Below are 27108 nucleotides of genomic sequence, written 5' to 3' on the forward strand. Positions count from 1 at the left end.
TGCCTTGTTTTTGTCGTTTTGCCATGTTTTTTTTGCTGGTGAACCTGTTCTGTAAACTCAGAGTAGCTCCTGAGCTGAAAATAGATTTATCATTTTAGTTTATTTTTGGCAGAGAGCTTATAGTTCTATCATTCAGGCACTTCATACTGCAGCATCCAGTGTTGTGGTTTTTTCTAACTTGACATGTCAGAATGACCAAACGCCAGTTGTAGTGCCGCCAGCCTACGCTGCTTGACAAATTCCTGTTCCTGGGTGCGAGAGTTGAATGGTTTTTTGCATTCCACACCCCGCTCAAGTCAGTTGTCATTTGAGTTTTCTCTTAACAAATCCTGGCATGTACTTCAGTGACAGAAACTTTCTGGTGCTTTTCTTCTTCCTGCCTGCACCACGCTGCCTTGTTTATTTCTCAAGTTGTTAAATATTTTGGGGATTTTTTTCACAGCACATAAAGCTGTAGGAGCTTTTTGTGTGTTTCAGGGGAGAGTTGTTTGGGGATGTGGTTTGGTTTTGACTGTGTGTCACCCTCCCACCCCACCCCCAACCTTAAAACTCTTCTGGTGCATTGCTAAAGGTTAGTTCTCTTTGAACTTGTCCAGGTTGGCCTCTGTTGGGGTATTGCTGTGGTTCTCCTATGGGCGGCTCCATCTGTCACAGGCCCAGGAACACTTCTTGTCTGCCTGCCTGGATGGTGGGCACCATCGGATGGGTTTGTTTGGGGTTAATTCTACCTTTCTGACTTCTCTATTTACCAAACAAAAGTGACATATGAATAGAGTCTAACTAGCACTGAGTGAGAATCTTCTGGCTGATGTGCTTCAAAAGCATGTTTTTTGACTTATCAAGGGCACTTTTTTGATGGATGGAAAAGAGCAGTAACTGACAAGGCAGCAAGATGCTGCCGGAGTCTTCAGTTGCAAAAGGGTGGATTTCTTGACAGTGAACAAAGCAAGAGCGCTCTGTGCTGCGGTCTCTTGAAGACAGAAAGTGGGCTGGTGCTTTAGGTCTCTTTCCAGGTCTGCAATCTGCCAAAGCTCAGTTCTGCAGTGGTTCACACAGCAGAGGAGTCTCTGAACAAAGTCAGTGTCCATCAGGTGATCTCTGGGCTGATTTAAATGATCCCTATTGAAAGTATTGCTCTTTGGGTGTTTTTTTTTTGTAGCAGAAAATTGAACAGAAGTCTCCTGCTCCAATAAAAAATTACTCCACTTACCTGGGAATAGAAGCTGTCAGTCTATGGCTGTACTTGTCAGTAAGGGGAGGGAAACGACACACAGGCTGGCTGGTGACTCCAGTCTGCATGTACTGCTTAGGTACAATCTCTTTCTGTAGCAAATTGAAGGCACTGGCCGTCTTTTTGGTAGTACCACATCACAGACTTATCTCCTTGCACCATAATAGCCATAGCTGGGTTTTGCCCTCTTGCCTTCATGTCCCTGCCCTTGCAGTCGCAGTAACTATGTTGGTTTTCTTTACCTTGTTTTGTGTTTGAGTGCAAGCTGATACTTCATGTTCTGGGATGATCCTGGAGTGGAATGGGAATGAAAAAAAAAAGGGGTGCGGGGGAGGGAAACCAGGGTGAGAGGGGGAGATGGCTTAAATGTAATCCAAAGCTAATCGGTGTTTCAGGTTTGGTTTTGGAGTGCAGATACAAATTAAGTCTGTTAAAGGTTTATCCCAGTATTGTCCCTTGCTTTTGGTTATTGCAAGTATCAACAGAAATAAGGTTATCAACATTAAGTGAATTTGAAGACGGTGACTTCAGATTACCTCAAACAAACATGCATGTTAACTGCTGTCTGAGAGGTAAGGCAAGAAGACAAATAGTGAAAGGTATGGTTGTGAAGAAAGCATTGAAAATTAAACTGATGGATTGTAAGTTGAATAGTGCCTCCATTTGTGCAAACAGTAGTTCAGAAAGTTGCAAAGTGTCCCCCTTATTTAAGTAACCTTGCGAACTGTGAAGCCTCAGGAGATAACATCTAATCTTGTGTTTCTTTCCAAGCTGCATCCCTTGGAGTCATTAATCACAATTATCCCTAAATGTTTGCAGACCTTCCCTTGTCCTGGGTCTTCCGTGCTGTGAGCTTTTGAGGTCAAGACGTTGTCTGTACTGACTTCCTGCAAACATAGCAAACTCATCACTGATGCTCCAGGTCCTTCAAGAGGCTTAGATAGGGGCAGGAAATTCTGCTGTTTATCTTCCTGTGGGAGGAGACTGGGAAAAGCAGAAAATGCCACCCAGATAATGGAAAGTGTCCAGTTTGTGACAGGTTCTGTGGGGAGTGTGTGTGTCTATATGTATATACACAAACACGTGCACGCATATATACAGGGACACAGATTACTGCATGACACTTTTATGGTACCCACAGTCAACTGAAATTTAGGGACATCCGATCTTTTCCTTCCAAAAAGAAAACATACAGTGCTGATTACACTATTACTTACTTTTCTTTTAAAATTGCCTCTGTTAGTCTGTGTTTAATTTGTCTGAACTCATTGCAATTTCCACAGCCTTTGTCAGAACATTGTAATATCTACTGACACCAAAACTAAGGCAGATTTCTTCAGAACTTGCAGGATATCATTAGATATCCTGTAATGTCACTTTCTCTGTCAGTTGCCAGTCAAGCTTTAGTCCAGTTCTGATCCCTGTTTTCGATACAAACCTAAGTGTGTTTGAGCAACTAGGTATTTTCATAGAATCACAGAATCATTAAGGTTGGAAAAGACCTCTAGAATCATCAAGTCCAACTGTCAACCCAACACCACCATGTCTCCTAAACCGTGCCCTGAAGTGCCACGTGTGCACTTTTTTTGAAGACCCCCAGGGATGGTGACTCCACCACCTCTCTGGGCAGCCTCTTCCAATGCCTGATCACGCTTGCAGTGAAGACATTTTTCCTAATATCCAATCCAAACCTCCCCTGACGCAACGTGAGGCCATTTCCTCTTGTCCTATCAGCTGTTACTTGGGAGAAGAGACCAACCCCCACCTCACTACAACCTCCTTTCAGGCAGTTGTAGAGAGCGATAAGGTCTCCCCTCAGCCTCCTCTTTTCCAGGCTAAACAACCCCAGTTCCCCCAACCTGTCCTCACAAGACCTGCTCTCCAGACTCTTCACCAGCTTCATTGCTCTTCTCTGGACAAATTCCAGCACCTCAATGTCCTTCTTGTAGTGAGGAGCCCAAAACTGCACACAGCACTCGAGGTGCGGCCTCACCAGTGCTGAGTACAGGGGCACGATCACCTCCCTACTCCTGCTGGCCACACGATTCCTGATACAAGCCAGGATGCTGTTGGCCTTCTTGGCTACCTGGGCACGGTGCTGGCTCGTGTTCAGCCAAATGTCAGCCAGCACCCCCAGGTCCTTCTCCACCGAGCAGCTTTCCAGCCACTCTTCCCCAAGCCTGTAGTGCTGCATGGGGTTGTTGTGATGCAAGTGCAGGACCCGGCACTGGGCCTTGTTGAACCTCATACAATTGGCCTCGGACCATCGATCCAGGCTGTCCAGGTCCCTCTGTAGGGCCTTCCTACCCTTGAGCAGATCAACACTCCCACCCAGCTTGTTGTCATCTGCAAACTTACTGAGGGTGCACTCGATCCCCTCATCCAGGTCATTGATAAAGATGTTAAACTTGTTTCTTTCTTTTCTCAAATTATCACACAGTGGGACCCTGATTTAAGTCTGGAGAAACAGAAGTGATGTCTATTGGATATATCTCCCAACACGCTGATAATCCATCAAGTAGTTTAGATGTAGTCATATGATGATGCCTCTAGCACATATACAACAGCAGATGCTTTGTTATGATTCTCTAGTTCTGTAAATGAAATCAAAATACGTCTTTGGCATTTTAGTAACGGAAGTTGTAATCATTTACGTATATATATAAGCATAATATTTAAATGTGATTCTCTTAATTGAAGTATCAAATATGAGAATATTGGGATGACAACTTCAGAGTAAATTGTTAACTATGCTCTTTACTGAACACATTAATGGTTAAAAGGTTTATATGATGCGGTGATAGGCTTTACATTTTTTTTTTTTAGCAGTTAAGGGAGAGATGGCTATGTTATTAATTGTTCCTCTAAAAATAGTAGAACACTTGTAACTAATGCATGGATTAGAGAAGTCAAAGGGGGTGAGTTGCCACCCCCTCACAAAGTCTGTTAATTATCTTAATTCAGCAAGGAATGTGCAGTATAAAGTTGCAATGCATGTGCAACATGTAAAAGAGAATAATGCCAGTCTTTCATTCTGGTAAAAGAACAGCAGACTGAGAAGACACAGATGTCTGCTTGGTGCAAACAGCCATAATTCACTTTCCCCCTCCCAGCACTACAGTATAAGAAGATAATTTAACCATTTTCAGCAACTGTTTATTGGAGCCTCTTAGTGTTCAATACTGAGTTATATGCCTTGACTATGTCTTCAGAGTTTGAGACTTTTGCTGCATCTAGTACTTGAGGAATGTATTATTAGCTCATGCTTAGATTTATAAAAGGGGACCAGCTGCTAGGCAGGAAATGCTGCTTGGAAGGCTGTAAGAATAGCATTTGCTCAGTTGGCTGGGGAATGCCCCTGGTTTTTCCTTAAATACCTGCAAAAGCCGGCACTCTGTTGATTTCAGAGTTAAACCTTTCTTGAAAGAGAAAGCAAGATCAGACAACAAAATATGGGCCTTAGACTTCAATGTAAGGAGCATTGATAATGCGACCAGAGTGTATCTGGCATTATGTGCTAGGTGGGCATCCAGCTGTCATTTTCTGGGTGTCTGTAGTGAACACTGCTTTCAACCAAGGAAGAGTGTTTCCTTTGAACTTTGAATTTTAACTACTATGGGCAAACCTAACAAGTGGGACAAGGTGACTATGCCTGAGCAGGATGGGAACATCCCCTGCCTGGAGGAGCAGCTGTCCTGGAAAGCTGAATAATTATTTTCTGTACTTGTTCACTGGATCATCTCTTGCTTTTGCCGAGGGACTATGCTAAATATTGATGTTTACAGACTTTATGCACATGTTCAGGACAACTACAGAAAATCTGGACTTGAATTTTTAATTTTTTTTTTTTAAGAAAACAGTATTCTTCCAGAGAGAGTTGTTGGAAATAATGTTAGCATTAAAACGTTTGATTGTGCTAACAGTATGTCTGTTGAGTACTTACTGAGGACTCACCTAGCTTTACAGCAGTGTGAAATATTGGTTTTAAGAGTAGTTAAATGAATTATAACATCAACAAAATCTGCTGTATGTCTTATCTTGCAGACAGACTGAAACAAAGACTCGGCATATTTATGTTAGGAGATGCTGTCGTTATGCAAGCAGAAGAAATGTATAGAGAAATTGAAACTTCTAATATTCTTGCACATGCTGTACAACGGGTTTAGACAAGGCATCAGGGACAAGCTCGTGATCTAGGACTGGTGGAATCTTGGCATCCCACCTTCTGGTTAACTTTAGCATGGGTTATGTGATCAGCTATTGGTCATACAACATACTGCTGAAAAGGTTTAGTTTTTCAAGTGGGAGTTGCTCTGTAGAAAATAGGGTTTCATCCCTTCTGACACCCTTATGATATTGTTCACTTGTCTAGTTTATTCTTGGCCACATAGGAAGCAATCCAGTATGGATATCTTTGAGTGGTTCTGAGAATGGTGATATGGTAGCAGTAAGGAAGCATGGCTGGTTAGACTTTATGCTTCTTCCATCAGTTTGTGTTTTAACTTGAAAATTATTTTAGATTTTAATAAAAGTACACTCACATACTTTTTTTTTGCATTTGAAGTATGCAGCTTAAGGAGATACTAAGAATAAGACTGGAAGAGTTGCATTTTTCTTTCCCTTTTTTCCCCCTGCTTATACAGATGCAAAATCAGAAGTCAGACTTCTACTTTCTGCTGATTGTACCAGTTCTAAGCTGGTGCCACACAGCCAGTTTCAGATATTTATACTCAAGATATTTTCTTACTGCAATTTGAGATGAGTTTCTGCTAAAACCTTTTGAAAAATACACAGTGTATTTTATTCATATTATCTTTCTTCATATCCTGTTCTCCCTTATTTATGTGAATAAATGTGTGTATATTCCTCTGACAAACCTGATCAAAACTAATCAGGTTCACCAAGACTTGTGTGAGAGTAAGCTTTTCTTCTAAATATTGTTTCTCTTGCTGACTCATCTTTTTTGCCAAAGTCATTGAGGTTGCTGTTATATAAGCACCATTTTATGCTAGACAAAATAAGCTCTTCTGAAGAAAATTGTGACATTTTCCTTCACTGCTTAGCAAATGTGGTGCATTTGAGCGTGAAAGATGAAGAAAGTATGAGTTATAAAAAGAATTTCTGTACTGATGGTGGTAAAGCAGCATTCTTGCCCCGGTTACAAACCAAATGAAAGTGCTGTATGGTCCTTAAAAAGCAAGATTAGTGACAATTGTGCAAAAACAGCCTGTTACTTCACTGTAACTGGCTTCTGTTTGTGCTATCAGAGCTTAATATGGTACTTAGATATTTTAATGAATATTTTAAGCCTGTCATCTCTGCTGGTGTTAGGGTAGAGGGAGAGAAACGTGTTGCTACTCCATGCAGCTTTTGTCTAAGTGCTGAAATACTGGTTTTAAGATTTGGCATGGCATCTGCAAGTGGATAGTAAACTGTTCTAACAGATAAGTATGTTGACTGAAAATTAAACTCCTAAAGAAGGTGCTAATTACTGCTAATTCTTGAAAAAAATCAGCTGAATGGCCATTTTACAGGTATGTACCATATTTTGCCCTGTACTGTGGTGGCATAATAAGGGATGAAAGTTACAGCGTTGAAGCTGTAAAGAAGGAAGAGAAAGGTGTTGGTTGCTGGTCAGTGACCATAGAAATCTACCTGCTGATTTTATAAAAAACCCAAAGCACAACCACAAAATGGAAACAAACAAAAAACCCACCCCAGTATGCACTGCTTTTTTCAGACTTCGATTTCTGTGTCTGGTTGGTAATTTCATCTTTATTACTCTGTTTTTAGGTTGCCTGAAACTCAGCAGAGGGTTGGAGGATGTTTTCTAAATTTGATGCCACAAATGAAAAGCTTATACCTTGCATACTGTGCCAACCATCCATCAGCAGTAAACGTTCTCACAGAACACAGGTATGTTTACTTTGTGGTCTTTTTAAGTCTGATACATAAAAGTGCATAAAATACACCTGCGTTGTAAAGCTGTGATGTCTCTTTTGACATGCAGTTGGTATGGTAGAGCTTGTTTAAGGAAAAAAAAGTATATTTTTTAAAGACCAAAAAAGCCCACAACATAAAGCTGTTCCATCTGATCAAGACGAGCTTGTCACCTTTGGCAATGTTTTATCAACTACTTGAGAGCATTTTCTCATTTGAAGAATGCATGCTGGAGTCTGAGTATGTAAAACAGGGTACTGATTGTCATCTTTGTTTAAAAAATGTCGAGGTCAAAACGAGAGTGTGGAATTATGTCGTGATTGACATGATCGCTAGTAGACAGTTGGTCAGTTGTAACTTAGCTCTGTAAAAGCCTGTACGTTTGTATGTATGTAACTTTATAATGGTACACCTTTAGCTTTACTTTGAGTGCTATGAAAGAAGTGTGACCTTTTCAAGTTTACGAAATTATTTCCTGTGCGTAAGAAGTAGGATGCCAGGTTAACTTGATGGAGGTTGCTCAGCTTTGGGGCTGACCTTGAATTTGCCTAGAAGATGCCTTATATCACCTTGAGGGAAGAGAGTTGAGGCCAGAATTTGATTAAAGGAGTCTGTTTTGACAAACTTGTCCTATGTAGTCTCCTGATGAGCACGTGCTACAGCAGCCGTTAGCTTGTGGTATATATGTTTGCTTGTGGTACAGGACAAAGCCGATGCTTTCTCTTGAAAGTTAGACATAGGACAAATTCTAGCAGGATATCTGTTCTTTTTGCTCCCCCCATTTTTTTTTTGTCTTGTGATGGGCCAAATAATCTTATTTTTTTATTTTAAATAATCTTAACTCTTCCTAAACAAGGAGGAGCAAAACTCAGTTGTTTCTGATAGTGTTACCTTCTTCGAAGAACTCACATTTTATTTTAACAGCAACAATATGTGGCAGACTTGTGAGCTTTACTCATAATAGTATAAATAAAAAACCCTCTGGCTACAAAATACTGTGAACTATCACTTATGTTAGTAAGAGATGCAACTATGTTTGAACTCCACTTTGAAAAATCAAGCTGCAAATTCACATTGCAATTTAGGCAGAAAGAAGGTGTTTGGGTTTTTTTGTCAGAAGCAATGATGAATAAAATTTAAACAAGACAAAATTATGTTTAAAACCCCCTGATGAAATCCTTTAGTGGTTGTTTTCTTTCAAATGGCCTACTTCTAGTACCACTTCCTGTAAATGGTGAAATATTTAGGTGATCCACGCCTGTGGGGTTTTTAATACTCTTAGGCTTAGACTTTTTTTTTATTTGTGCCTTTATGCTCTTTCCATACAGAGGTCTGGGATTTAATCTATAGGTGGACAACGGCAAGTGATAGCAAAGTCATCTACATTTCTGAAGATTTGGAGATATTTGTAAAGGATTATCCTAACTTTCAGAACTCTTGGAAAACAGAGGGGATAGCCATGTCTGAGAAACTGTGGTAGAAATGTGGGGAGGAAAAGCTATTTTTTTTTGCAGATGGAGATGATTTCTTTTCTTTCTCTAGCATTTCTTCTCTTCCATGTTGCTTTGGGCATACGTTGTCCTAGGAAAAACTCAGCTTCTGCTCTGTAAAGTCAGCTTGATATCAAATCTTGGTGGAGTCAGTATAAGTATCATAGAGCAGTTACGTGATTTGGATGTGGAAGTAGGTTCAAAGCAATTGTATTGTTCATAAGAGCTAGCTCAAGGGGAGGTAAGTTGTGATAAATGGCTTTCTGTGTAAAGCTATTGTGTTGCCAGACATGAGTCAACAGAAGTGAATGCTGTTTGGTTGTGTTGCTTTTTTTTTTTTTAATTACCCCTGCTTTATTATTCTAAGCCTTTCATTTTTGTTGAACACCATTGCTGCAGGTAGCAAGTCGCTTGACTAAAAATTCTGCTTGAGACAGCTGCTGTGAAATCAGAAGGTGGCTTTACGCAGTTCTGAACCTTTTCCTCTCAGAATGCCAGTAAGCTTTTAATTACATTGCTTTAAAGGAAGGGGGAAAAAAGACCTTTTCTGCTGAGAATAACAAACTGAAGACATGAAGAAAAGGCAAATACTCAGAACTATCTCCCTATTTAGTTGAGATGTTTTTATGGTGTAAAAGCATCCCTAGTAAACCTTAATGTAAAAATTACTGTGAGGTTTGAGGATAGTCATGATGGTAATAATAATGAAACTACTACACTGCAGTGAATACTAGATTAATGTTGAACTGGAATTTTTCAGAGATGCCAAAGACTGAGGTTTAAGACATTTAAGAAACAGTGATGATCTGTTTGCTGTTTTTGCAGTATAGATTTAGCAGAGGGTCCAAAAGCATTATATGTGTTAATACCGGCAAAAATATGGCAGAGAAATAGATGTTTGATGAATTCTTGGATTTGAATATCATGTTTGTAACAGCTGTGCTATTCAGTAGTATTTTAGAGAGGGAAAAGAACAGTCTGGAGTGGTTTGATTTGAAACAAATTCTTACTGTCTACAGCAGATTGTTTCTTGCCGTGAACTCTGTGCACTTCATAAACTGAACATTTATGCATTATCTGTGCTTCTGAAAGCCTTTCTACAAAAAATCCTAGCAGATAATTTGAAGGCAGATTCTTATAGCACAAAATCAATATTTTCTGCAGTTTATTAAATTTGCTTGCTTTTGGTGGGAACCATACAAACAAAAAAGAAACAAAAGAACCTCCTAGATAGTTTCTCTATGTGAAACTTCAGAAACTTTACCTCTATTTTCTGGTTTGTTTTTTTTAATTCTATAAAATATACTAGTTTTATTGGTTTTACTGTCACTGGCTAAAAACAATTTAAAGGAAATTTGCTATAATTGTGAAGCATTTACTGTATTGTTTCTTTAACCAGCTGGATCAGTAACATTAAAATTGTAAGCAGTCATCTGCTTTGGAATATTACACATATGAGGTTTTTATATGTCATTTTCTCAAGTATCAAGCAAGCTCTTCAAGCAGTGTTATACCTGTTCAAATGCCATTGACACTTGGTAAAGACTATGTGTATGCATATGTATAGATAAAACCGGATTATATTAACTTACTCAACTATTTTGGACTTCCGGTCAAAAGCTTCTTTTTCTGAATAGCATTTTTGTGAAGTTGATTCTAAATAGCAGTACTTGGAATAGGGCTGGAGATTTAAAAAGGGGCATTCAACTGGAATGTGACTGTCTCTTTTTTTTCTTCTTTTTCCTTTTTTAAAAATGCCATTCAGTATGAATGCCAGCCTGTTTCCTCTTTCTCTTCTTTGTCATTCACTTCTTGATCATATGTAATAGCAACATGGGGGATTTTATTCAATTAGTACAAAATAAGGGGGTGTATGCATATATATGTTCACGTATGTGTATGTTTTATATAAATACACAGTCAAGGGTGAAGGGGGTTAATTAGATTACATAACAAATAAGAGGGTTTTTTTCATGTTCAGATCTTCAAAGCTGCAAACATCTTTCATTTCCATAGGTTATTTATTAATAGCCAGACTATTGAAATGAATATTAGACACCTGAATGTATGTGAATATGCAGAAAAATGGAATAAAACCTAATACAACCCATACAGGAGTTCAGGTTCCAGAGCTGCATGTTTCTGAGGCTGTATCTGCCTCTGATCACAACAACCACAACAAAATCTTTCTATTAAGTTTTGAAACAGATTCTCTTGGTTCCAGTTGCGGCACTGTAAGCTTTATCCAAGTGTTAAGAGTTGCTACTCAACGTTATTTCTCCCATTTCATACAGTCTTGAAATTTGGTAGGTACGTTTGTCTCAAGAATTGTTTCAGAGCCATCACATATTTTTTTCCAGAATTAAAATTCTTCCTGTGTAATAAATCAAGAATTTTTAAGAATTAAGTCACTTTTCCTTAGGTCTGTCATTGTGTCTTGTAACTGGGTCTTATGCCACTGGCTAGAGCTGAAGACGTAGAGCTCGCAGGTACAGCGGAGTGACGGCTCTTGCGGAGATCAGGGTTTCTCATGTTTCCGTCACTGCCTCTTAGCTTGTTCTCCTTGTTCCCTTCTCTCGTAGTGGCTATAGTGCCACTGTACGCGATCCCTATTTTATTTACTGTATTCCTATATGCAGTCGAACCTCTTTGGCTGCATTGCATGAGGCTTCAGTTCCTAACATCCCTTAGTTTTTCTTGAGAATCCCAGTTCAAGTCCAAGGGTAGGTGTTATTTTTGGAAGTAATTTTGCTAGCTGCTGAGAGCGGGACTCCCTCAAGGGCATAGTGTTAGTCAAAGTAGCATTGATTGCTGTGTGCGCTTCTGATCATAGGCATATGCTTGACTTCCAGTAAGAGAAGAAACAGGGTGAGCAACCTGAGGCATGAAAGAATTAATTTCCTTCAAATAAAGTAAAAACCCATTTGGATAGAAAGTACAGAAATGGATAAGTGAGTGGAGTAAGAAGTCCCAGGAACATGAGATGTTACTTACCTGGGGAAGATCACAAGCCACAAAGTTCAGTGCAAGGGGAAACTCCAGCAAAGAAAAAGAGGAGGCAGAAGCTAGGACTGGGACTTAGTGGACTGCATCCAAAATGACAAGAGAGAAAGCTATTTGAGTATAGAACTCACTGAAAGGTGGATAACTTAATGGGGGAAAAAAAAAACCTAACAGGCTCCAATGATCACGGGACATAAACTCTTCCGAAGAAATGTGGAGAGTACAGACCCAATGTAATCAGCATTGAGTATGTAATTGTTGGGGGGGGAGGGTTAAGCCTTTTTACTTTGTTTAAACGACACCATGTTTATTTTAAACTAAAATGGAAGATAAATGTTTCCAAAAGAAGATTTAATTTGATGAAAAGGTAGCCAAAAATTAGTAGTATACGCCCGCTTTTTTAGACTTTGCAAAGTGGCAAGCGTTGAGCCAGTTCTCAGCTGGAAGACAGCTATTCACAAATCTTTGCTTGTTCAAACATTAATTTAACTAGATTCTTCTGTTCTCTTAGATAACATGTCCCAGGCATATTCTACACTTGCATCACAGACCTAGCAGTCTGGATAAAATTTATGGAGCTGAAACATCACAATTACTCCGAGTAACTGGAGCGAGGAATACAGATGAGCTTGAGTCAGAAAACTCTTTGTGCCTCCCCCACTTTGGTGCATCCCTGAGCTTGCAAGTGTGCAGGCTGATGTCATATGCCAAGCAACAGTCCCCGGGAGAGGAGCTTGACTGGGAAGTTTAGTGCTAGGAAATTAAAAGCTGCAGTTGAAGGGTTGCTGAGCCAAGCTGTGCCACGGCGCTCTCAAAATGCGGTGCCTGTGTGCAGTCCTCAGACCCCTCAGCAGTGATAGTTCGTGCTCCATCTATTACAAACAGAGACCTGCTTCAGAAGTGTAAGTTCTAATTTTAAACGTATACATTCTAGTTCCTGGATGTGCTTTCCTCCGGTTTAAATGACTTCTTTGTTTATTTTTTCCTTTGGTACTTTAGGCACATCTGAACTTGTTTTCTTCCCTCCCCCCAGTCTGATCCGCAGCTTTTGAGGCAGCTGTGCTAAGGGAGATGTGAATATATTAATAGGGCTTAAAGACACTTTTCATGGTTACCTTTAAAATATCTCAAGCTGTGAACTAACTCTAGTTTGGAGCGGGGAGAACTCTTCAGCGAGAGATTTCAGGATAAATGAAACACAGCGCTCTTGTATGCTTCTTTGCATTTTATTCTGTAAAATGATGTGAGTGGTGAATTCAAATCTCAGCTGCCTCTTTCTGAAAAGCTACTTATTTAGGCAGTTGTGTCTAAGTTGATGATAGTCACAGGAAAGTTTTTCCTGTTCAGATAAATGATACCTTTTTTGAAAACGTGCTGCTTAACAGTGGCCAGAGTTTTATTTAGCATACACTGCCTAGGAAAGTGTGGCGTTTGCAAGCATCAATTGAAATGGTGACATGAAAGAGCTATTGTCTTTGGCAAAGCAGCTGCACTCTTAAGCTAACAAAGCTGACTTTTAAGCTGCTATTAATTAAAAAGCAGTTGTGAATTGTTGTCATATTCAAACGTTTATTTTAACCTACCCATATTAATGAAAGTAAACCTTCCCATTCTGTATTAGATGGTTTTTGTATAATATATATCATATATTGATATGTAATATGTATTTATATTAATGGATAATGAATCTGTTCTGTATTGTATTTGTCCTTTGTGAATAAATGAAGGATGCTCACTTTAAGCTTTGTGCTAAAGTAACATCCATTTTCCTAGGTATTTTATGTCCATGAAGCTTCAGAGGTAGAAGGTCGGTTTAGCATGAGTAGACTGCTGACGGGGTCTGCATGGTGGAACTGCTTAGGCAAAATTTTGGGTGCTATTGTACTAAAACAGTGTGTGTGTGCTCATACTAGAGTTTGAACGAGGGGGCATGTCAAAACCTGTCAGAGGGAAGCATAGAAGTCTATGAAAGAAAACATTGTCCTCTTGGGAACGTTGGGAGGAAAACGACGTCATTCCGTTTTAATTACACCTATTAGCACAGCTCGGTGTAAAAGGCTTCCTGATGATGCCATTGCTAAGCGTGTTTTTCAGGACTTTGTGTACATTTCAAGTGAGCTGAGGTTTAAACTTGCTCTGTAGGTTCCTATGATGTGATTAAGTAAAAAGAGGGTGATAAACAACTAAGTATCTTATGCCAAAGAGCACTGACTGGCTTGGAAACTGCTGCAACATTGCGTAACAACAGAGTGTGTTTAGCTAAAGGAATTGCCGAGTAGACAGCGAAAACAAGATAGTATCAGGTTTTTATTTCAGGTTTCCAAGTAGTCCATTTTAATTCAGGCTACAGTGGTTTTTTTTTTCCCTGTTTTCTGGCACATCTGTTTCATAATGCCGAAGTTGGGAAGAAACAGAACAATGATAATGAAAATTAGAAATGTGAATGTGGGTGAAATGGTAACCAATGTTGCTCCTACTGTAGATGCATTAAATAAAAAGGAAAAAAAAGCATTGTGTTAATGGATAGGTCAGCAAATACCATTTATATAATGCATTTGTCTACACCCAGCAGTGTGGAGATGGCCGCAGTAAATAGGAATGAGGATTTTTGCCTCTTTGCAATCCAAAGGCAAAAATCAGCGCTGTGCAGAACAATGTTAAATTGAACAGCCTGTGGTATTTGAGATTGGCATGTCCTGTAGAGTGTACTGGTATGTATGTTGGGGAGGAAAGAGAAGCTGCGTAGACATGTGTATAGATTGCGCTGCCTGAAATGGGGAAGAGCAGCAGATAATGTGTAAAGGGAATAGTTGATAAAGTTAGGTAGTGGCGGCTGTGCATCTGGCTTAAGCAAACAAAATGCAAAGAATGAGTTTAAACGTTTATTTGAAGATATGTATCAAGTATGAGAGGTAACTAACTGATGCTGACATGGGTGGGGGTGGTTACAGGGAGAATTGATGGAACAAAAAAAAAAAGCATGTATTATTAGTGAATTGAAATTTAAAACCACTGAGTGCCTTGAGACAGATGAGCTTTGGTAAAGCTTTCTGTGAAAACTGAGGGCTGTCCCCTCATTTGTCCACCTTGCTGGAAACAGCTGCTTCCCTTTAGCTGAGTCAGGAGAAGAGGACATGCCACTACACCGTAGCTGTTCAGCTTAGGGTTCCAGCAAATCAGCCTGAACGAGTAGCTGGTAACTCTGTAAAACCAAGTAACCTCATAGTGGCCCACCACAATAACTCATGAGTCAAACTCCTTAGCCGTAGGATGCCGCCAGAATCAGTTGTCAGGTTCTGAAGTTGGTGTGATTTTTATGCTGAGTAAGGGCTGTGACCAAGAAAGCATAAGGCAAAGTAGACCTTCAGGCTCTAGGTATTCAAAGTTGGCCAGCTTTGCTTCTTATATCTGAATTTAAGCTAGAAGAGTACTCAGGTTTATCTGTGGTGCATTATTAAAATTTTTCCATGCAAGGTACTGTAGGAGGTTTTTCAGTGGGTTTTAAGTTTGGCTAAAACCTGATCGTGTCACAAACTGATTTTAGGAGGCCTCAAGTTGCTGATACGTGTTGCTTGAGAGGGGTGTAGCAAAGTCTGCCTGGTGGGGCTGTGGGCATCCTCAAGGGTGCCCAGCCCTTCTCTTTGTATCTTTAAATTGCAAAGCAGGTGCTGGGAAATCCCCTTACCCGTTCTCTCAAAGCTGCAGCTGAGTACAGCAGAAACTGCACAAATACATGTACTGAGGAGTGCTGGGCCTGGTTAGAATGGGGGTGAAGTGCTCTAAAAAGTTGTGTAAGGTTATGTCAGACCTGGCAATTCACAAATGGTGCTGGATGTATTTAAGCAAGGTAGTGTAAGTAAATATCAACTAATCTGAAGACAAGTAAACATTGGAGTAAAATGTGTGAACTGTGAACTTGGGAAGCTTTAGCAGCTGGGAGGAGAGAGATCTGGCTGGGATGGTGGGTAAAGCACTTACACTGGGATGGGAAGATCGTGGTTGATATTAGTGATCTACTCTCTTCATCTATTTGGACAAATGATGTTGCTAAGCAAAGTGCTACTTGTTCTGGAATGGGAAGGAGTTGTGTGTGTTTGTGTCTTGGGGAGGTACGGAGGTCTGTTTTGCCTTAATCTGTGTAACGCTTTTCTGTAGCGTGACTGACTGATAATTGAGTGTGTGTATTATGGCAGTGTCCTATCAGTGTTCTTTTTCCTAAGGAAACTGAGAAGGTCAAAATTTGCCTTCACTTCTGCTTGGAAACACTATGCCCTAGGTTTAGAGATCCTTGCCCTTCCCTTTTTGTTAATGTGGCCATAATGTGCAAGTGTTCCTCCTTTATTGCTGTTTGGTGTTTTTCACTGTTTTGACACTTTCTAAGAGTACGGAATCTGGTAGCTGGATAAGGCTTCCTTTGAAAAATGGGACTATGGCAATAACAAAGGAAAGGAAAAAAACTTTAAGTAGTAATTCTGACTTAAGGGAATGTAATGCTATTAATCAGTAGAAAGTTAAGACTTTCAGGATATCGTAGAGTAGCATTTACACAACCGTCACATGAAAATAGTAGGCTTTGTTGTGGGTTTTTTTTTTTGAGAACTAGTTAATATACTATAACATCCAGCAGACATGTAGAATGACAGAGCTTGAATGCAAGAAGATGTTATATGTTTAATAGGCAGCTTTCTGGATTTCCTTTATTTAGATTGTGTCTTTAGAATCCCATGTTCTTCTGCACCTTCCATTTTCTGAAGCCTGGAAATCAGCCCAAGTGCTGCTGTACCTTTCTTTCCCTATGGAGAGGGCACATTTTGTTCCTGGTCACTTAAACTCTAGAAAAGCTTGTCTTCCACCATAGTCTTCTGAAACTTCTGCTTTATAAGGAAGCAGAAGATGTAGCTGTTTTAAGTTTCCTTGATGGCACAGTGAGCTGAAATTCTCAGGATGTGCTGCTTTTTAAACTGAGTAAATGTAAAAAGTTGAGGGGCTGGACCAGTTCTTGGAAATGATGCAAATATGAAAAACCATCTGGTAGAGGAAGAAGCAGTTCATTATATTTGGAAAGCATGTATTACACAACTTTGCTGTCAAAACAATTGTTTTGTGTATGTACACCCTTGGTGAAACCCTAAGTTGTTCAAGAACAGATTGTGCAGTAATTAGGGTCTACCATTTGTATGGCTGGTGGTTAGTTGGTCTTTTTACAGTAACGCCTTGGATGTGTGCGATGAAGTCATTAAGCGTGTAAGTATGGGAGGAAAAAAAGTTCTGAAATATTCTTTGTTTTCTTACTAGTGCCTGACACCTTAAAAATATTGATGCTTGATTAAATATGGAGCCATTGACTCATTTAAGCTTGTGTATTACCTGTGTAAACCACCTCTAAAGTCAGGTGTCATTTTACTAGAATAAAGAGCTGAGTAATAAAATATAGTGCAAATTATTCTGTAATCGTTGCTCGGATGGGGTAGCATTTAGGAGCTGTCTCTGAGCATCAGTTTCCTAGAACAGTGGGTTTGATCCTATATCTGTTGTTCCCTGGATGGACCCTAAATCTGCAAATGTCTATGTTCCTGTATTTAATGTGGAAACTGATTGTAGCACTTAAGTTGTACTCAAATTGCTTTTTATTTGGCCTCTTGTTTTATTGGCAGAATTCATTGCAGATGAAAGACTGAAGTGAATAATCCAATATAATTTTAATTGTCTTGGTAATTTGATCTTAATTTGCTTAAATATCTTGTGCACACAGTGAGGAGCTAGGAGAATTTATGGAGATGAAAGGTGCCAACAGCCCTGGGATCCTTGTACTGACCACAGGCCTCAGCAAACCTTTTATGCGTCTGGATAAATACCCCACGTTACTCAAAGAACTTGAAAGGCACATGGAGGTATATCTTATCAGCATTTATGTTCCAGCTTAATGATGATTTGACAACAATTATTTTAAAGGTACATGTCAAACATGATGGGACCCAAAATTACATTTGTTTGCTCTTCGTCAGCCTTCTAAAATATGGGCTGCAAAGGTTTAAAACTTAGTGCAGTAAAACCCTGAAAAAGCTAACATTTGAAGTAAAACTAGCCAGAGAAGCTAATCTTCACTCCTAGAACAGTCTTGCAGGGTCTTTGGTTGCCTTGGCATTGAATGTGTCTCCTGCATACTACTTGAGACTACTTTATCTTGTAGAAGGAGAGCTGCTTCTCATCTTAAGACCTCCGTGTGTTGAACACGTCACCAAAATAGTCCCTTTGACTTCTACTGAACAGTGTCCAAAAATGGTCTTTCCAATATGAGATGGTGTTTGAGGAGCTACTGTTTCCACCTTTGCATTTTATAGGTTAGATTTTTGGAGTGTGAAGGAGGGAGAGAAATAGAAAGCGCATGGGTCTTTGTTGTGTCACAAAATTTGGTTTGTTAGTCAGTGACAATGGAAAATACTAGTCTGTAAGGAATCTACTTTGGGAAAAAGCTAATATGCCAAATAAAACTCTTTAAAATGAGCACTTTCCTGTTAGGATTTCAAAATCTCTGTCTGCTAGGTCTTGTAAAACTTCCTTGGCTCTAGTTTAAGCATAAGTAGGAATGTTGTAAGTGGCTCTTCATTTTTTATTACCAGCCACCAGTGTTTGATATAGAACAAGAAGGCTGTGAAAAGAGAGCAGATAGGTCTACAACTTCTATTTTACATAATTGTTTATTTGTTTTTAGTTAAGCCTCTAAAATTTGTTTAGTAATTTTATTAAAACTAAAGTTTTTATTGTATATTTTCTCCATTGTTTTTAGGATTATCATCCGGATCGTCCAGATATTCAAAAATCCATGACTGCCTTCAAAAATCTTTCTGTAAGAGTGATAAAAATAGATTATATATTTTAAGTACAAAGTTTTCTAACTTCATCCCCTTCTATTGCATAAAAATGTGAAGCGTTTTTGTGAATGTATAAGAAATTTTTGAAAGCCTGGAAATTTATACAGTTTGTGGGCAGAGCTAAGGATGGTGATTTACTGGGGAGTTACAGCAAATAGACTATTGATGCAAGAGCCATGCAAGCATTCTGCACCTCTTGGACTGCCCTCTCCCTCGTTCTTTGTCTCCCTTTCTACTAGTACTCGCATAACTAGTATCCTGAACAGCAGCTTCTTTACAACAATTGAGTTATTTTTTCAGAGGTTTTTCTAAAGTGCATTCCTTCTAGGGGAATGGTGTTGGAGTTGCGGGAGAGAAGATGAAGGGAAAAGAGCTAGCGAAGTTCAGAAGATATGAAACTTGTAGTAATAATTAGAGTAGGAAGCCTAATTTGAACAGATGAGCTGTCTGTTATTGTCTTTAAAAAAAAAAGTCAACTGCAATAAGCATGTATTTAATGCAGTCCCAGTTACAATGAACTTAATGTGGTCTGTTTCCTGTTAGGAGTGTGTGCTGGTGGTAACCTGGCATTTTCTATTTTTAATATTTTTATTTTTAAAAGCAGAAATTTAGTGTTGTCTGTGTTCAGAAGAGGTTTGGGGATCCCACTCTGGGTGCTTTACAAACAAAAGGAAACAATTCTTGTGGAGAAAAATTAACATGAGCAGGAGTACAGCTAGTAGAGCAGGTTGGAGGCATTTAATAAAAACAGGAACACAAGGTTGTACACACTCATAGTTTGCACGATTAGCGTGCCTCCTTTTACTGAAGAAAGGTGCTTTTCTGTATAGTCATGTGTACTCGTGACAGCTGTGTTGATCTTTTCCATTCAGCCTAGCTGGTTTTGGTTGGAAGTACAAAAATTTAAAATGTATAGAAAGGAGAAATTTGAGAAACAGTTATGACTCTTGGTAATAGTAATCTAAATGAAAATGCTTCAAGTCAGGTGCTGTCTTCTGTGTACTACAAGCACAACAGTAAATACAGCTGTAATGGTATTTCTGCTGTTAACTTGCCCCAAATTGATAGAGTTGATAGAGGTGGTATTTCTCCCTGTGTTTGTTAGGCACAATGTCAAGAAGTACGAAAACGGAAAGAACTTGAACTACAGATCCTGACGGAAGCTATCCGTTGTTGGGAAGGAGAGGATATTAAAACACTTGGCAACGTGATTTACATGTCCCAGGTCATGATTCAGTGTGCCGGAAGTGAGGTAATGCCCTTCTCATCTTTGCTGTCGGTCTTTCTTTCCATTTTGAAAAAAATTAATTATGCAGCAGAAATAAACAGAATGCTTCAGAGATACTAATTTAGACTAAAATCTTTCTCTGCTGATATAACGTTTTTATTACAAAATGTGAAATAATCTTCCTTGAAGATGGATGGTCTCATCTGTAAAACTTACTGAAATGTAACCAAATATAGCAGTTATAAACATTGTAAGATGATTTTGCAGGACTGTTTTCAAAGTGCATAATTAAACAGGATTTTCCATTTCTAGTTGTGTTACAGAATCATTTTGCACAGCAGTTAGAGTGTGCTTTAAATAACAAAAGTTTTCAAGTTTTGCATTATAAGGTGTCTGAGGCACACATTTTCCTTGCTGTTTTGGGCACTTTGCTCAAGTAGTAAATTTTGAAATAGAAGCTTAAGAATAAAGTGGTTTTGGAGAAATAGAATAAGAAGAGACATTAGGTCGAAGGTGACACTGCAAAGTCTGGGATGATTTTTTTTAAAAAAACAAACCAAACAAACAAAACACACAAAGGAAAGGTTGTCCTACCAGAAATAATGTTAAAATAACCTTAAAAGCAAGTGCTAACAGACAGGAAATATCATACAGATTACTGACGTGTTTTTACTGTCAGTTGTCCCCCTGTAAAATCAATGAAGCTTTGAACTTGGTGGGGGCTTTTGAATTGCAACCTCATTCAGTCAGTTTATTCCCTTAGAACAAAGATGTCCATAAATATGAAGAAAGAGAAGAGTGCTTATGCAAGTGAATATGTCAGAATTCATCACCTGATATTTTTCTCTCAGATATTTTGTTAGGTGTTAAAATAAAAAAGGTTCAATAGAGCTGATAGGGCATCTTCTGCAGTCATGTCTCTTCCTGTAGTCTTAAAACAAAAACACCATCCTACCTCCCACTGTCATCATGAGCTAAAATGTCAAACGTAATGGACTTTTGGAAGTTTCTAAACAGCATTACAGCTTTTTGACTAGATGTAGCACAGTTTCATTTGTGCAAAAGCAACTGGTTTTGCTTTTTTTTTTTAAATAATATTGACGCTTATAAAGGTTTACTGGAAAACAAATATTAAAACTTGGTAAGGACTTGTATTGTTTTTCAAAGATGCTTGAAATTGAGATGGCTTTGTCAATGGATATATCTGTTACATTATACTTTAATGCTTTTCTCTTTCATTGTTTGTCTATAGCAGTAGATTTTGTAAACTTTCTCCTCCTTCCATAAAAATACCCCCAAAGTAAAAACAGGACAACTTAATAGGTGAAACCAGCAAATTAAAACCAGAAGAACGTAATCAGTGTTTTTGTTGTGAATATGAGCATTATTACTTTTCTTTTATCCTCTACTTTGAGACATAATAAAACATCATGCAAAAATCTGATCTCTCCAATTTGAGAGACCACAGTCTTGACATTACTGTAACAGCATCCATCTAAGTTATATTAAGAAATATATCCAATGTGTCATTTTGGATTTGCTGAAATCAGCAGAACAGTTGTTATATTAAACAAGGTCAGTGTTTTACCCGGACTGTACAATTTCTGTTTTAAAATATTAGGCTGTACTCTCCAGGAAGAAGTATAGGCATAGCACTATTACTAGCTATTCTTTCTACTACCACTTTTCAAACAGAAAATCAAATAATTATGACACGCACACACCTTTTTTTTTTTTTTTTTTTTTAATTCTATGGAGAGTTAATTTTGCCAGGAGCGAATATTTGTGGCGTAATTTCTGGAGTTCTAAAATTGATGGTAGTTTTTAATAATATAAAAAAGAAAAAGGGGGGAGGGGGCTTGTGATGTTGTATTTACTTTTTCATTTTCTTTTTTTGATAAGGAAAAGAATGAAAGGTATCTTCTTCTCTTCCCTAACATTTTGCTAATGTTGTCTGCCAGCCCAAGAATGAGTGGGTTTATCTATCAGGTAAAGTAATACATGTACATATGTGTATAAATGTGTTGGGGGAGATGGCTTTTTTCTAAATGGTATTTTGTAGAAAACTTGGAAGGATTACTAAACTTCTGCATTTATAAAGGTAAAAGGTAATTCCTGCAATTAGAACTGGTCATCTGTTTTAAAGAATTCTGAGCTAGAAGCCTGGGTATGATTTTTGCAGCTGTGACTATTAGCAAGGGGTGTTTTACCTTGTTAGTACTAGCTAATGAGAGGGAGTCTTGGTAGCTTTTTAGATCTACATAGGAAAATGATGCTGTTGTACAAGTTTGTTAGTGCTCTTCCAACTGCTGCTCAAGTGTTACTAAAACTATACAACACTCCTAAGCCTGCACCTGGTGTAAGTTAGGCTGTGCTACCATCTGTTTCTTTTAGGTGTGTCTACATTAGTGTTTTATCTTTGCATCAGTAGAGCACTTTTGAAATGAATCATCTAGTTTTCCCTATTTACCGATATTTGAGTCACAGTGTAGACAGTCTCAAGGCTCAGACTGGACTCCCTCTGGATGAAGCTGAACTGGAAAGCATGCTCCAAAAGTGCACTTGATCTGCTACAACTACTGGAGCAGATCAAGTATGTGGACTGGCATTTAGTCCATGGCCCCAGTCTGGAGCTGGCCCAGTGTAACACCACCTGAAATGCATACCGTGTGGCCTCTGGGTCTCTAGCACCAGGTGTTTTCAGTTCAGATCAACCACTCACTCCTGGTAGACATGCTCTTTGAGCTCTCTAGCAAGTTACCCAGCTGAATACTTCTTGTCTGTTTCCCCACTACAGAAACAGAGCAACTCTGCTATAGGGCAGGAGGATCAGTGCTGGTTGATGACCTGTAGCTTTAGGACATGTCTCACAGAAGCAGTTTCATTTTGGTTGTATTGTTCCAGAGACCCCTGAGAGGTGAAGTTAAAGCAAATGCACAGACCATGAGTTTCTGAAATCTTTATAAATGTTGTTCAAGTATGGTTATGTGGTTTCCAGACATCACAGTAAAATGCCAAAAGTTCTAAAAGGAGCCTGAGATTTCACTTTCTGTAAATGCTTCTGTAAATCAGGCTCTCAAGCAGTTTGTTCCTTTCTCCTGAACAGTGATTTGCCTCCTGTGAAGGGATACTGAAGCATAGTTGTTCGGGGTTCCTACGTAATTGGCTATATCCAGTCACAGACTGTGACTTTAAGAGCAATTGAATTCCAAAATTCATGTTTGGATTCATATCTTGGCTGCCATGGTAGTAGCTGGATTTGTCTTGAGACTGTGTTGCATTAGATGGTTCAAATACACAGTCAAGCTTCTCTTAGCTTTGTGTTGCTCTTCAGAATTTTTGGCCAGTGCTTTATCCCAACACAGATGGAAGAAAGATACTAGAAAAAGGCAGGTGAGCTCTATATCTCAAGTGGCACATCCAGAATTCTTGATGAAGAAAGATTCTTGTGTACTAGTTAAAAAGGCAACTGGCTGGAAATTCAGTGTGTTAGCAAAAAACCAGTATGAAATTAAACAGTGAATCTGTCAGGCTTAATTTTTGTCGTCTTTTGTACCTCACATTTCTTCCTCCTCTCTCCCACCTTGTCCCCCAGGTGCACAACATTGTTCAGTAAACAAGCAATTTTCTGTGCATTTGTCTTCAGCTTCTGCTCAGTATGGTCACAGCCCTTTCTTAGTGTTTGCTGTCCAACCTTCTGCTGAATGCAAAACTTAATTTCCTCAGAACCTCTCACATGATATTCCCAACAGTGAGAACTTCTTGAATATTAATGAATACATATTCACAGCAAGGCAAAATTATTTCTTCACTGTTCGTGTCTGTCTGGATAGCACAATGTAGGCCTCACGAACTTTTCTTCTAAGGTTCTTGTCTCAGAACTGGGATGGATAAGGGCAGAAGGCGATGCAGCTCCCTCAGTCGTTCCCAGGGAAACAATGCCACTGGAGTCAGCATCCTACACTACATCCTCCCTGTATTTCTGAATATTCCAGTTATCAGTAGGCTTCGGGTGTTCTGGTTGATAGTGCTGATAATCTGCCACATGAGCTAATTGGGAGAACTTTTAGCAGTGGTAAACTGAAATGACAAGGGGCACAAACCATATTTTACAAGATGGCTTCACAATTTTGTTGAAAGAAGGGGACTATAAATGATTCATGAGTTCAGTTCCATTTTCGCTGTTTTTTGCTGACTTAGTACTTTTTCTCTGCTTGTAGCTCAGGTCATCTTTGTTCTGTCACCAGTCTTTTGGTGCATCCCCATATTGTCTTCACCAACATCAGCAGTTCTTGCACCTCTCTTTCATTGTGGCTGTATGCTGTGTTATTCATGAACCAGCAAACACAGGGGAAACAGAGGATTTTAGGCTGCATTGTAGTGCACAATGCCACCATGTTTCCTTCAGTAGGGAAGCTGTTGCAAAAAACCTCTTCCTTTCTCTTTGGCATCTTGTGCTTGAGCATGCTCTGTGCATACAGAATATCAAGTGATTTTTAGTTTCCAGGCTTCTAAGAAAGCTTTGTTCATTCTGCAGTCATTAGGAAAGAAAAAGGGGAAAAAAGAAAAAGAACTTGTGAGTTTGGGGTGGGGTTTTTTCCCCCTTCATTGGAGCCAAAATTCCACAGTACATAGTATTTGCACTTTTGCCAGCATGTGCTGAATAGTCTTTCTGTGCAGAAGAATACAGGATCTGTCTTAAAGAACTTTATTAAAGTTGCATTTTTGGTAAACCCTTTTATCCTGACAATATTCAGTCTTATTTATTCTTCTGAGTTTCTAAAGGGTCAGAAAGTTATCCTAAAATGACATCTTTTTCCAGCTTGACTGGGTTTAAAATGAGAGGTTATCTTCTGCAAAATGAATACGTTCTTCTGAAACTTTACAAATTAAAGGTGGTTTTACTGCTATTGTTTTCTTTCCCCAAATATTTCTGTGAGTGAATTTCTGGACTCGATGATCCTTGTGGTTCCCTTCCAACTCAGGGCATTCTAGTAGTGGGGTTATTAGACTTAAATCTTCAGTAAATAATTCACGCATTTGGTTAGTGAAATCTTCCTTTCTAAATCTACTTGTACCGCAAACCTTATTTTAAGAGCTAATCAAACAGGTTGCAAATAAATGTGCTTGAAGATGAGTCACCATTGCCTCTAACCATGTAATATGGGGTGACCCTGAAGGTCTCCGTTCCAAGAACCTGAGGCTATCACGAGTGACCACTGTTATATTTGTATGGATTTCATAGCCTGCATAGGTATCAAATAGACTCACTGAAGTGACAGGTGTCACTTGCAGAAGTTCAGCATATTAAAAACTTGCATTATGAGGTGTTTGTATGGATTTTGAAATGTTTCTAAACCCATCAGTGTGTATATGTGTTTGCTGATTTTCTGTGTATGTCTTTGTTCAGAGCTTTAAGTTTATACATTCTTTACTTGGTGTGTTTTGGATTTTTGTGTGTTTTGGATTTAACGTCAGTGTTACTGCTATTTATTTTTTTTTTTAGGGAAAACTGCCAATGACAGGGATGACTATCACAAAGCTAGAAGACAGTGAAAACCATAAAAACGCATTTGAAATATCAGGTATTGACCGTAAATATTTTTATTTGCTACTTACTCCAGGATATGCTATTTCAAACGGAAAAACTGTTTCATTATGAGGGTACCAAGCACAGGCACAGGTTGCCAGGAGAGATGTCCATCCTTGGAGATACTCAAAAGCGGTCTGGCCACGGTCCTGGGCTGCTGGCTCTAGGTGTCTGTGCTTGAGCAAGGAGGGTGGATGACCTACAGAGGTCCCTTCCAGCCTTAACCATCCTGTGATGGTACAAATTTCATAAGGCAGCTACCCAGAGTGTCACTTGAAAGCTGCTTTTTACTGCTTGTCTTAAAACAGTTAACAAACTGTCTTTGCATGGATTTCATCCCAATTTTCTGTATTATAATGCATGGAGGCAGTAACCTGGGAGAAGGTCCTTCATAATGAAGCAGTTCAAAATATGCTATTCACTGGAAAAAAAGAAATTCCAGAGAGTCTGGAAGAATGTTAAGTGAGAGCTTTCCTCCTATAAATGGTCCATCTCTTTCCTGGGGACCTTTAGCATCTTTGCTAATGATGGTTGCTGTTGTGCTTACTTCGGGTAATTTCTGTGTGTTCAAGTCGTTTGTTTCAGCATGTACCTTATTTCCTTGGGGGATTTAAAGGACAGTGGGAGCAGGGTCCATATGGTGGAGCTTCATACCTTCATTTGTTTCCTGGATCAATTCTGCCTCCAAGCAGGTTGCGTTTACGTAAAGTAATCTTGACCCTGTAAGCTTGACTGTGCAGGCAGTATTGCACATCAGTGCTATGAGGCAGAGGGAGAAAGCTGTCGATGGTGTGTGTTCTTCTGAGATAATAGCTATGCAGCTGACCTCAGATGAGGAATGTGATGGGTTAAAATGGAGTTAACTGCAGAAACAGAAGTAATTTTTGGTTAAGACTGCTTTCCCAAGTGGTTTTTTCCTGAGCCTTAGTACTAGATTCAGACCAACTTTTTATGCCTTTTTCTAAGAGAAGATCAGCAAACTGTATTTTATAACTTTTCCCATATTGTAGCTTTTAGACTCAAGTACAACATTTTAGGCTATATTCTGGCTTTACTGGGGAAGATGGAGAAGCGTAAGGCTACTGGATGAGCCTGTCTCCTACATCTATTTCTTATCATTAAAGGTTGTGTTTAATTTTTAGAGGTGGGGAGAGAAGGTAGAACTCCTGTGCTTGGCACAGCAACAAATACATGGAGGAAATGTCTGTTACAACCTAGAAAAGTGAGATGCTGTTGTCCTGAAAATACAGGTTAAAATTTTTGGTCAGTATTTTGGGGACATAATGTTTTAGGAAATTAATGTCTTCATAGTCATGTCAGATTGACTGAGTTTTTCTGTGGTTTCCTACATCTTCTGTTTTCTGTCACCTAGGAAATATGATTGAAAGGATACTAGTGTCTTGTAACAACCAACAAGATTTGCATGAATGGGTGGATCACCTGCAGAAGCAAACCAAAGTCACAACTGTTGGGAATCCCACCATTAAACCTCACTCTGTGCCATCTCATACGGTAATAAATAGCTTCTGGATTGAAGTGAATGAGCAGTGTATGCAGGATTAGGTTATCTGGCAAATATACCACTGTGTAAAGCATTTTTTTAGCCATTAGTAACAAAAACTGAATGTTATGACGGTAGTTGAATAGGTCAAAAGATCATTCTGTTTTTAATTGTGTGAACAAAGAATAAAATTCGTAGATCTTGGTGCAGTAGTTTAATAGAGTAAAAGAAAATTCATTATCATTACTTTTTC

General features: G+C 39.0%; 1 protein-coding gene across 6 annotated transcripts in view; it reads left to right on the forward strand.

The window, feature by feature from the left end:
* The window catches only part of ARHGEF7 (Rho guanine nucleotide exchange factor 7), a 127505-nt gene that overhangs the window by 76158 nt on the left and 24239 nt on the right, over positions 1 to 27108 (forward strand). For all 6 annotated transcript variants that reach the window (XM_075091117.1, XM_075091078.1, XM_075091107.1 and 3 more), the window contains 7 exons: positions 7025 to 7147; positions 17417 to 17555; positions 18452 to 18511; positions 19642 to 19788; positions 21667 to 21753; positions 25271 to 25349; positions 26727 to 26866. In XM_075091117.1, coding sequence (XP_074947218.1) covers positions 7025 to 7147; positions 17417 to 17555; positions 18452 to 18511; positions 19642 to 19788; positions 21667 to 21753; positions 25271 to 25349; positions 26727 to 26866 — 775 coding nt within the window. The remainder of the gene's footprint in view (positions 1 to 7024; positions 7148 to 17416; positions 17556 to 18451; positions 18512 to 19641; positions 19789 to 21666; positions 21754 to 25270; positions 25350 to 26726; positions 26867 to 27108) is intronic.

The sequence above is a fragment of the Phalacrocorax aristotelis genome, chromosome 1, assembly GCF_949628215.1.
Source record: "Phalacrocorax aristotelis chromosome 1, bGulAri2.1, whole genome shotgun sequence".
In the NCBI taxonomy this organism is placed as follows: Eukaryota; Metazoa; Chordata; class Aves; order Suliformes; family Phalacrocoracidae; genus Phalacrocorax; species Phalacrocorax aristotelis.